The sequence below is a fragment of the Linepithema humile genome, chromosome 8, assembly GCF_040581485.1.
Source record: "Linepithema humile isolate Giens D197 chromosome 8, Lhum_UNIL_v1.0, whole genome shotgun sequence".
Classification (NCBI taxonomy): domain Eukaryota; kingdom Metazoa; phylum Arthropoda; class Insecta; order Hymenoptera; family Formicidae; genus Linepithema; species Linepithema humile.
Genome location: NC_090135.1, coordinates 3,917,153 through 3,929,127, shown reverse-complemented (window position 1 = coordinate 3,929,127; position 11,975 = coordinate 3,917,153). Strand labels below are relative to the sequence as shown.

Genomic DNA, 11,975 nt, shown 5'->3' with positions numbered 1-11,975 from the left:
AGACGATGCAAACGTCCGATGGTCGGGAAGCTCTGTATGGTCAAATGGGTCCGCTGGGTCAAGAGTACATCGGGGAGCTCTTGAGCGGTGACAAGAAGAGAGGGATCGACAACGTGTACGGTGTATACTTCAACGATGCGGGAACGTTTCTTGGAGACAAGGCCTTCGACATTGATAGAGACGACAATGTGATTGTGGACGGTGTGAAATACGCGGGCACGCCCGGTCTGTTTGAATTAATATTTAAAAGACTTCCCGACGATACGCTGTGTACGGAGGATGACAAATAAAAGTACAAGAGCATACTACTCGCTACTGCTCACAGACGCGGTCATAACGCGTATTTACCTATTTTGGGAAACAAAGGATACAAATACAAACATATCATCACACCTCTGATATCTAAGAAAGGTGGAGGTGTTGCACATCTCGATAAGAGAGGTGCGGGTCACACGTTACCCAAGTGTAACATACCACAGACCATGACTGTGACCGACAACGCGGTCGATTACGTGCACTGGGATAATCCGAACAAATTGGCGGATCGCCTTCGATTGCTGGACGCCTCCCGTCAGGCGGGAAACAACGCGCACGACAACGAGTTTCTCTCGATTATCGAGGAACTGCGCGAAGCTGGTCTGATTATAAATTGATCACAGCTTTTCAACTATTGCCAGTATTGCTCGTGCGATGCTACAGGAATGTCAATCAACAAATTCGGACTACAGCTAGGAGGAGGAAGCGACAGGGTGACGAGACAGAGCGGCGGAGTCTCGAAGAATTACGTGCGCGAGAATTGTCTCTGCAAGGATGGTGAGGTTTTCAACGCCAAGTCACGCGTAATCAGACATCTCGCCGACCCTGAAGCGGACATCGACGCCGTCAACAAGCTGCATCTGGATCATTGCCTCAAGCTTATGAACGATCGTGAGAATCGAGATCGTATGCTCTGTGAAAATTTTAAGCGAGAAGTACTTTCGAGACTTGAAGATTCGGAGAATACCGAGCGGACCTGGAAGAGAGACCACGACGATTACATCGAGACCAGATACGTAGCATTGGAACGACAGATTCACGATCTGAGAGGTCTCCTCGACGAGAGTGTAGCGCGACTCGATGGAAAACTCGTCGATCACGAGCGAGAGACGAAGAGTCTTGTCGAGCGAGAGATTCACAATCTTCGTAGAGCTGTGAGAAAAAATTTCATCGAATACTACGATGAGGCAATGAAGAAGAAGCAGAACGAATCGCAATGAGCAAGAAGGAAGCGGTGAGCCTGGAGAGAAGATCGCTCGTGGACGAGCTCCACGCACTAGCGAGAAGAAACTTTACGCGTCGGCCAGTCGTCATGAAAGGATACGATGATTTGTGGCAGGCTGACATTGTCGAGATGAGATCGTACTCGCGATCCAACGACGGCTACAACTACATTCTAACCGTTATCGATGTGTTGAGCAAGTACGCGTGGGCTATGCCCTTAAAGACCAAAGGTGGAATTGAAACATCCAAAGCATTTTCCGCGATATTTAGGGAGAGAATTCCGAAAAATTTGCAGACCGACCATGGAAAAGAATTTTACAACAGAGATTTCCAAAATCTTGTCAAGAAACACGGCATCAATCATTATTCGACATACTCGGTCATGAAGGCTTCGGTGGTGGAACGATTCAATCGCACGTTAAAGAACGAAATGTGGAAGTTTTTTACGCTCACGGGATCGTACAGGTGGATCGACGATTTACCGCGATTGGTCTTGGAATACAACGGTCGTAAACATCATACGATCGGTATGCGCCCGATCGATGTCACTCCCGAGATCGCAAAGGGACTCTTGAGCACCGTGTACAGTAATGTAAAAATTGCGGCGCCGGCGAAATTCAGGATGGGTGATCCGGTGCGCGTGAGAAAATTCAAAACTGTATTCGAGAAAGGATATACGCCGAATTGGTCGACGGAGGTGTTTAAGATCGCCACGGTGCAACGTACCAATCCTGTGACGTATCTGATTAAAGATTATTGCGAAGATCCGGTCACGGGAGGCTTCTACGAGTACGAATTGCTCAAGACCGCTCAACCCGACGTTTATCTCGTGGAAAAGGTGTTGCGCCGAAAGGACGATAAGGTGTTTGTAAAGTGGTTGGGATTCGACAATTCGCATAATTTATGGATAAATAAAGACGATGTATTGTAATGAACTATGTATATTTTACATTGCATTATAATAAACTATTATACATTTATATACAATGATGTTCTTTATTACTACAACATGTTACAATATATACATTTAAAACTAATAACGACAATAATACATAAAATATTAAACTATATAAATTACTAAGCATTATTTACAATTGTCTTTTATAATGTCCCCGCGGTAGAGTATCGGTGGAACCGGATACGACGTGCCGCTTATCGTCGTACGGACTGAGCGCGAGCTTCGACTCCGACACGGTGTACACTTCGTGCATCTTTGAGCGGATGCACGATTGACGCCGCGTCAACTCGATTTCGTCGTTGAGACACCGAGTGTAATCGTCGAACGTTATCGTTCTAGCGACTATATTTTTCTTTACGCCTTTCACCTTTTTTGTATCTTTTTGTCCGGTGACTCTCAACGCGTACATCTTCGCTCTCAGTCCGACAAATTCCGTCATGATCGCGCCGTTATTCTCATCTTTCATCAGACCGGGTATTTTCTTGTTGGCGCGCGGTATACCGTAAACGTTGTCCTCGGAGTAGTCGCTCGTGTCAAATTTGGATATATCGCGTTTCATATTGTGATATACGTCCTCGCAATGTAGAAAGTATTTCAGACTGTCGGTATCGGTATACAAAATTTTACAATTGTTGCCATAGAGAGGCGCCATGTACTCGTAGTGAAACTCGTACAAGCAGGTCTTGGATATGTCGAGGATACACATACCCAGGTAGATCGGCTTGTCGAATTTCACTTCGAGTTTTCGCAACTCTACGGCGACTAGATTCTCCGAGAACACGCTTCGACTGTAGAAATTTGGTCTGGCGATCATAGTCTCCGCACCGTACCGACCCTCCCACTGTGTAAGGAGCCGTACATCCGTGTGATTTCGCACATTCTCCATGGTTTTGCCAAAAACCGCGTTGTTCATCAATTTGTATAAATTTTTCTCGAAATCGTTTGTCGCCCGTGTCCGAAACTGCGTATTTAATTCTATGTATCTGCTGAGCCATGGAGATTGCACGAATTGCAGTATGCGGTGAATCTTTGCAATTCGCAGACCATGTAGCACGCATTGCTGCAGATTACGGTAGTGAATGACATAACGCTGCTTATCGTACAGCGTTGCGAGTAACTTGAGTTCCCGCTTGCCGGGCGGCTTATCGCGCGTCGGGCAGAACGGCAGGTCGGCGTGCGCGTCGTGAAGATTCACCGGATATTCGAGATCGACTTCCAGCATATAACCGGTAGCCGAATCAGATGCAACAGGCATTACGTCAAATTTTTCGACATTTTCGACCCATCGAAATTTGGCGTAGGGCAACGGTTGACACATTGCCCAGCCGTACAAGTTGTTTACATCAAAGTACATTAGGTACGATGATGGTTCCGATGGATCGTACGATGACATGTATTTGTTGTTGGCGGCGGCGTATCGGTTGGAGCATTGGCTGAGACCGCCGCGTATACCACGCTCGACAAACAGCACCATATCGATGTCCGTGAGCAACTCGAATTTTACGCGCATGTACTTCATCATAGCGTCCCACGTGTACCCCGGTAATGTGTAATACTGAGCGGGATCTAAACCGTAACTCTTTATACACATGTTTCGGAAATTTTCGAAAATATTCGCCAACAAAAAAACGTCTGTTTTCAAATACAAATCGCTGTATTGACCTAGATCTTCGATCGAAAAAGTTTGCCAGACGTTTGTCGCGTGCGCGTAATCGCTCTCGGATACCGTTTCTCCGGTGAGCGAGCTGTAAAACGATTCGCGCGATGGTAGGCTTGTGTCCCGGAGCTTGTCGACGCTGTCGACGTACTCGTAGGGAAACACGCTTTTTCGAGTAAGCAGATTGAAATTTTCCGCGGATAAATGACTAAATTCGGAACGTGTAATTTTTAATTCGTCCGTTGTCAGATAAGATGCCAATTTTTTAAGACTTGTACTAAGAAATCTGAATGAATCGATGAATCGTAATTTTATACACAATTTTGATTTTTTATCCTCGGTTTCTTTAACATTTTTAGTGAATGAAATGTAACGTTCTTTCGTCAGCGGTAACAATTCGACGCTGCCTTCGAAAGCATTGGCAACGTCTTTAATAATGAAATGCGCGTCGTAACCGGATAAATTGTGAAATATCACCGGGATAACGTGGGAGTCTTTGTAATTTAAATTGCACGACGAGTGCGCGGCACCGCGGTAACGCCCGGTAAGATGGCAATGATCGCGCACCCGAGTATCTTCTGCTGTTAAGGGTTTCTCGCACACGTGACACGTTACGGCGCTACGGAATTCCTCCGATTCCTCCCGCGTAAGATCCGCCATGGGGACGACGGTGGTGAGGATTGCTTTCACGCGGTGCGCCAAATTGTGCAGTTCGTTAACGAACCACGCTGTGCAATCCTCACCGCGATAAGATTTAAAACTAGATAAAGAATTGTCGTACGTACAACTTACATAATATCCTACGCTAAACGCCTTGTGATGCTGATAGGCGTATGTGGTGCCGTCTTGTCCATCCTTTTTCTCGAGCGAACATTCGAGATCGGCGTACACTACAAACGGGAGCCACTCCTTCCGGTTGTAGTTGCTGAACGTCAGCCACTTTTTGTCCTCGCTGGGGAGAACGACGGCACAATCGTTCATCTTGCCGCAATCGACGCTGTGCGCCGATAATTTCTCCTGTGTATAAAAGTAATGTAGACACCTGTAATAATTTGTATGATTAAAACTGCGAATAAAGTTTCGAATTATTTTATACGTATATTTTTACTTACCGATCGCAAATGTACTTTTTGTCATTTCGCTTGCTCAATTGCGAGCTCACCAACCGCGACATATTTTTTATGCATGCAAAATGTGCATTGTTGTTTCCGTGCACGTACAACAAATTGACATGCTTCTCTTTCTTGTTGTCGGTGAGCCGCAGAAGGACGATTTTGGAGTCTTGGGTGGTAAAGACGTTAACGGAGATGGCGTTTAGTTTCTCAAACTTTGATATTTGTGGTAGCTTCACGGGGAACTTAATACCACACAGATTCAGCACCGTTGAATAGTGCGGGTACTGCGATACTCTTTCCGAGTACTTTTCCACAGGATACAAAGCTGCTACCACCGCCCACGCAAAGCACGCATTATCGTTTGATTTCACGTTGACCACCGCCTTGTTTAACATAATTTTCCGCGGTAACTCGGTGTGGCATCCCGCGTGTAGAGGATTCAACTTGTTGACGTTGATTGTTAGGTTCAGGATACGTGACAACGCCCATCCGCTGTCGCGTTCCTGAAATTCCTCCAGAGATGCCTGTATGACGTCAACCACATGCTTCGTGTACCACTCTTGTAAATCAGATGTTATATCTCTTGATTCTTCGTGGCGATGGTCTTCACGGCTGTCTTGTTACCCGCGATAAATTCCCCGTTGAACGCGGTGTTGATTTTACGTTCCCATGCTCCGCCATGACGCTCTGAATCCGCTCAATAACCGTATTTCTTATATTTTCCACAAATTCACGAGGATCGATGAAGTCGGAATTGACAACCGCACCCGTCAGCACACGGTTCCTAAACGCCGTCTCGATCTCCTTCCACGTGTAGCCCTTCTTCTCGTATCCGCCGTATCCAGCACCGATGGGCACAAAACGCTCATGCAGGGTGTTCCTCACACCCTCCAGACGCACAATTTGCGCCACCAGAGAGTTGACTACTCCGGTTCGTTGCTTCTTGCGACATTTTTCCCTCAGAGAATCGAGGTACTTGTTGCACTCGCTGTAATACGGGAGAAAGTCTCCCAACGTTTTGATATTCACTGCTCGTACGGTAAGATCGCGCTCCTTCTCCATTGCGAATGACTTTAAAAATTCGTAATTTTTCCGCGGGCCTTATATACCCTTATTGTATAAACATTGCGATGACGTAATCTATAAACCTGCACGAACCTGCAAATGCCTGCAAAGGTTCTAAAAATAGCAATGATGTCATTATAATAGTTCTTAAAACTATAAATCACTTTTATATAAACATTTTAACATAAACATTATTATATAAACAGTCCTTATCTTAAATCTGGCGCTCTTAGAGCGGCCTAAAAATAGCTATAACGCCATTATAATAATTCTTAGAACTATAAATCATTTTTATATAAACAATCCTTATCTTAAATCTGGCGCTCTAAAGAGCAGCCTAAAAATAGCGATGACATCATTATTTGATGCAAAATAGCGTCTCTTAGGTAAACCTGCATGAAAATTCTAAGAAATTTGAACAATGACGCCTTTGTAAATAGTTCTTAGAACTATAAATCATTTTTATATAAACATTTTAACATAAACATTATTATATAAACAGTCCTTATCTTATATATACAATCCTTATCTCTCAATGACTCATGTTTGTATAAACAATCCTTAACTTATATAAACAATCCTTATCTTATCTCTTCCGGAAATTGATGTAATCTGATACCTTCCCCTCTCTTCCGCATCTCCCTCGTTACCCCCTCCACTCCAAATTTATCCCCTCTCCTCCAAAACGATGACGTCATTACTCCCTCTCCTCCAGAATTAATCCCTCCCCTTCAATCTCTTCCCCCCTTCACCCGCGCACCCCCTCAGATGCCCTGGGTCAGATCTCCCATAGTATAACTACTGACTTTGAATTTTCGCTGCCAGAAAAACCGACGGAACGATAAACATGCCATTCGAGCAATCGATCCACTAATCTCCCGACAATCTGTTTTATCTCCATCAGAAGGAATACCTCCCTACCAAAACCAAAAAATCCGAGAGAGTCTTAGTATTTTCCGAATAGTTCCACTCCGACTTTGACACGCGCAACATCCCTGAATCCTATTCCATCGAATTTAAACTCTGTATCAAACATGGAAATATTGTAACTTTTAACTTCGAATTATCTTGTGTTAAGCGGAATCTAGTACAAGTGTTTGTAACGTATAATTTTGTGAAAGTGTTTATATCTTAATACTCATAGTAAAGTGTTTGTTAAATTAACATTTGGGTTCTACCAAATTTACGCCTTGTGGCGTAACAATCAACTCGTTGCGGAAACTTAAGTGCCTCTATCGAAATTACCGTTGGTATTACGTTTTGTCGGCTACCGAAATTCATGTGCTACCGTTAATACGGATTGGCCTTGGAACGTCGTTTCTGGGCGAGATTCCGGATTCACGCCTTTAAGGAAATTGGGACGTCTCTGGCAGGACCCCCTTTGTCTCCGTGCTTTTCGGTGTTACCGTTGTGGGCCTGCATTGGAGCGTCGTTTCTTGGCGGAATTTCGGAGGTTGCAGTTTTGGGAAGAGACTGGAGCGTATCTGGCAAATCTATTACCGTATCGTTTACCGTAACGTTCTTCTAAGTATCGTTTGACATATCATTTTGATTGCCGTTTTTAAGTGTCGTTTTGCGTTTGATTATCGTGTTTGAATATCGAATGTAAGTAACGTTTTCGGCTACTGTTTTGCGTATCGTTCTTTGAGTATCTCTTTGAGTACCGCTTTGGTTGCTGCTTCTAAGCATTGTTTGGCGTGCCGTTACCATGGGAGGGAGAGAGGGCACTACCTAAAAATGGCGTCTCCTCTCCGGCAGTGGAGGAATTCCCCATCCTGGGGGAGAACAGGAGGGTCCCCCTTCGGTGGTTCTCCTTCGGTGGCGGCAGGAATATCCCAGAGAATTCTGGACGAAGCCACAGGAGGAGATCTGGCACCCACCAGATGGGAGGGAGGTTGCTGGCCAGATATGGGCTGGGTGTGTGAGGCGGGGGGGAGCGGATACCCAACTCATACGCTTCAAGGAAAGATACCAGGATCTGGCAGTGGAGTATTATGGCCCCGAACATCCGTTGGGGACCAGAATTTTAAAGAGGATTGCCGAGGAGGTGGCTCGTGGGTTCCCACACTGGGAGCTGACATCAGAGGTCAGGTTGGCCAAAAGGCCTCCGACCCTGAGGCCGCCTCCAAAACCGGCAAAACCTCCCCCACCATTGGGGGAGGCTAGCAGGTTCCTCTTGGATAGCCTAGGGGAGGATATGGACGAGATACACTCGTCCTGCCCTCCCTCATCAAAGACCAAACAGGGGGAAAAAAAGAGAAGGGGGGCGGGGAAAATAAAGGAGGAGTTTCTTCCTCTCTCCACGCCCTCCAAGCCCCCCAAAAGGGGAGGCTAAGAAGCCCCCCCCCTCGGTGGTGGGAGTGGCTAGAATATGTCCACTCCTACCATAACAGCCGGGGAGGGGACACAGGGAGGGTCTAGACCGGGGGTCGGGGTGTTTCAGACGGAGTTCCGTCGGCCCCACTCTCGGTCTGGACGGGGCGGTTGATGCATGGACGGGGGTCTATGCATCAATCCCGCCTCTCCAATAACACTGGGAGGGCGTAGAGGAGCAGAGGTGACCCTGCTTCCCCACAACAAAAAATGATTAAGGCCCTGTAAAGGGGCAGTCCGGGCCATCACTCGGACGTGAGGGGTCGCGGTTAAGGCGACGGACCGAGAGGGTTCAGGAAGTAATGCCACAGGCGGTTCCCTGGATCCTCCTAAATAAGATCAGCGTGGGTCACCGGTAGAGTTTTAGTAGGTATACCTGGAAATTCCTTTTTCCGGGTGAGTCCCACATAACCCGTGGTCCTCCCCCAAGGATCACGGGTATCCATAAAGGATTTCTCCACCTTAAAAAAAAAAAAAAATGTTTGACGTGCCGTTGCCAATTGCCGTTCTTGCGTATCGTTTCCACATATCGTTTGAGTATCGTTTCGATGGTTGTCTCCGAGTACCGTTTCCGGAGTATCATTTTTGGAAGTTTCGTTCTTAGTTATCGTTTTCCGAATAATATTGTTTTGAGTATTGTTTTCTGTGACGCATTGTTTGGCGAATATAATGGTTTGATTTGCGATACCGTCTCTTTTAAAGAAGTTCTAAAGCTTGTTATGCAATGTTAATTCTCAATGATTCTTTAATAATGTGTTATTAACTTTTATTGTTAAACGTGGTGTTTTTCTGACGACATCTCCTCTCCAGAATCTCCAATAGAAATCAAGGAACTACGCCCCTCTATCATATACTGAGCGGGGATCGTGCATTTACTGCCGATACCGCGTAAGTTATCTAACTCCCGAAAAACGTGGAGAACCGCGGGTTATCGATTTCCATTGTGTGCTCCCTCGGATCTGGCGTGATTCCGAGGCTAGTTCACGTCGCAATGTCTTTGGTTTGACTGCCCCATTGATATGAAGCCATGGATAGCTGATATGAAATATCTTTGGCTTCATATCACGGTTTTGTTAAAATGTTTACAAAATATGCAAAAAAAACCATGATATCAAAGCAAAAACATATTAAACATAAAACAATTTAGTTAGAACATTCGAAATGACACTTATTATGTTTCATATAACGTAACTGTGTTATAAAACGCAAGACTTAAGTAATTAGTTATGGTATGCGTTAATATATGTCATGCACGACGATAGTTTATAAAAAAACGAATGCGTATTTGTGAGTTGACTTGTAAGAGAGTTTCTTGTCGGTATTATTTGTCGGTATTATTTGTCGGTATTATTCGTCGGTTTATTACAAAGTCTTTCGGCACGCGCTTTGATGCCATTGATCAAGTCGGGTATAAATTCGGTGTCGCGCAGTGATCGCGCTCAGTATTTTCTGAAATTTCAAAACGTTCGGATCTCTTACAAGCGACTCAATATTGCGAAGGCTTAGGACAAATAATACAGTCTCAAGGCGTTGCCAAGCGACTCAGCACCATTAAGGTTCCTAGGTGTTGTCGCATCTCGTAAATCGAAATCACTGATTATAAAGTTTGCAAGATTTCAACTGTTGGTGAATAAATAATAAGCAATTATTTTGTGTATCTGCAATAAACATTGGTATTAATACTGTAACGATGCAGCCTGCATTGTCACGGCTACGGACCGAACATCGTCCGTAGCCAAAAAGGGCGCATCGCGCGCCGATAAACTTTTCGTATAAACACCGACGGTCAATCGCCGGACGGCCCCCCACACCCGACCGTTTTCGAAATTTACCAGGTGGGGGTCCGCCGGCTAAACCGCCGATGCTTGCCGATCCTTCGCCAGTCGGGCGGCAGCCGGGTATAAAAGAGGCCCGGCTGTACGCTTTTCCACCAGATCCCGTTCACTGCTCGCCAGTGAACGTCCTGTTGCGAGAGCACTCGTAATCCTTCGAGAATACTCGAAGTCTATGTCCAGCAGCCTCACGAGCACGAGCATACTCGTGCACCAACCGAGCATACTCGGCCTTAGGAACCGCTTCCACGTTACGGGCACACCCGTATCCTCGCCGAGCATACTCGGCTCTAGACCGCGATACGAGAATACTCGTATTCCTGCCGAGCATACTCGGCCGCCAGGAACCGTCCTCCGTTCCGTCGTGCGAGCATACTCGCACGTTACCGAGCATACTCGGTTTCGTTACCTCGCATACGAGCGCACTCGTATTATAACCGAGCATACTCGGTCTCGTTACCTAAATACGAGCACACTCGTATATTACCGAGCGCACTCGGCTTCATTCTTACATACGGGCCTACCCGTATACCACCGGGAATACTCGGCTCCACGTTAAAACACTAGCCATTTCGAGACGCGGGCAATACGCGCGTCTTCGCTCCCGTCTTCATCCCCTTAAAATCGGGTCCTCAAATCCGGCAGGCAATCGCGAACTAATCGAATCAGCGGCGAACATCGACACCACCGCGCACGCGGCCGAACATATCGATCAGTCGATCGATCCTCGCCGTCGCTCGAACGCATCGACCAACGCGCTCGCAGTCGCCTAGGGGCCACTGCAACACCCGCGCTTGCGCTGACGCTTTCTCGTCACAATTATTCACCACCGCCGAGATAATTTATAAACCGCGTTCAAACCAACATATTAAAACGCTCTGTATCCACACGGATTTGTAAAGTATAGACTTCATCAGTTAAGAAATAAATCTTGTTTTATTACATTTTATTTATTTCATCCGAGCATTCTTCTGCGTGCCCCCAACCGACCGAACTCCTGACTCCGACGAGTTACTCCGCGCAAAACAACGTACCGTTTCATGGCGCCCGAACAGGGACCTGATAAAAAGGCACGCCAAAAGGATCCACTCGCGATGACCGCGTGGATACAGCAATTAGCGCGCTCCGAAATATCGCGACTCTTGCAAAGCCGCAACGTCGATTGCACCGGCACTTTAGATGACCTCCGACGCCGGTTACGCGAATACGTCCGCGCAAATCCGGGGGATATCGCACCCCCGAAACCCGAGGCATCCGACACCGAGGGCCCCGCGCCCGCTCGCGAAGCTTTAAATATTCCGTCGCTACGGCTCTCCGCCAATTCTTACGACGACGACGATCGAGCGAGTTTCTACTCGACCTCCAACCCCCCGGTCCCCATAGCCAGCCCATTTGATCCGGCAAAAACCATGGACCAGATCCGCAAGTGGGGATGCCATTTTGATGGCAGGGATCCGGCCGCGTTCCTCGAACGACTCGAAGAGCTAAGGGAGGGGTACCACTTCTCCGGGGCCCATCTCCTCCTCGGGTTGCCCGAGATTCTAAAAGGCGAGACGTTACTATGGTTTCGAAACCGCCGCCACGCGTGGAAAAACTGGGGGGATTTCCTAGGGGAATTTCGCGGGCATTTCTTACCACGCCGTTACCAGGCCCGCCTACGACGGGAAGCCACTAGCCGCCGCCAGCTACCGGGCGAAACTTTCAAAAAGTTTTCA

General features: G+C 46.8%; 1 protein-coding gene across 1 annotated transcript; it reads right to left on the bottom strand.

The window, feature by feature from the left end:
* Positions 1 to 2,348: 2,348 nt before the first annotated feature.
* LOC105679125 (uncharacterized) lies at positions 2,349 to 6,052 on the bottom strand. The gene is made up of 3 exons (XM_067360818.1): positions 5,654 to 6,052; positions 4,988 to 5,514; positions 2,349 to 4,917 (listed from the first exon to the last, which is right to left on the bottom strand). The coding sequence occupies exons 1-3, from the start codon at positions 6,050 to 6,052 to the stop codon at positions 2,349 to 2,351; spliced, it is 3,495 nt and encodes a 1,164-aa protein (XP_067216919.1).
* Positions 6,053 to 11,975: the final 5,923 nt, after the last annotated feature.

What these genes read in the sequence shown, in the direction of transcription:
- LOC105679125 (XM_067360818.1), bottom strand. Translation starts at nt 6,052, where the DNA reads ATGGAGAAGGAGCGCGATCTTACCGTACGAGCAGTGAATATCAAAACG. An exon ending in TCATGGCGGAGCATGGGAAC is followed by an intron (nt 5,515 to 5,653) that starts GTAAAATCAACA and finishes GACGTCATACAG; the next exon opens with GCATCTCTGGAGGAATTTCA. An exon ending in AAAAAGTACATTTGCGATCG is followed by an intron (nt 4,918 to 4,987) that starts GTAAGTAAAAAT and finishes AAATTATTACAG; the next exon opens with GTGTCTACATTACTTTTATA.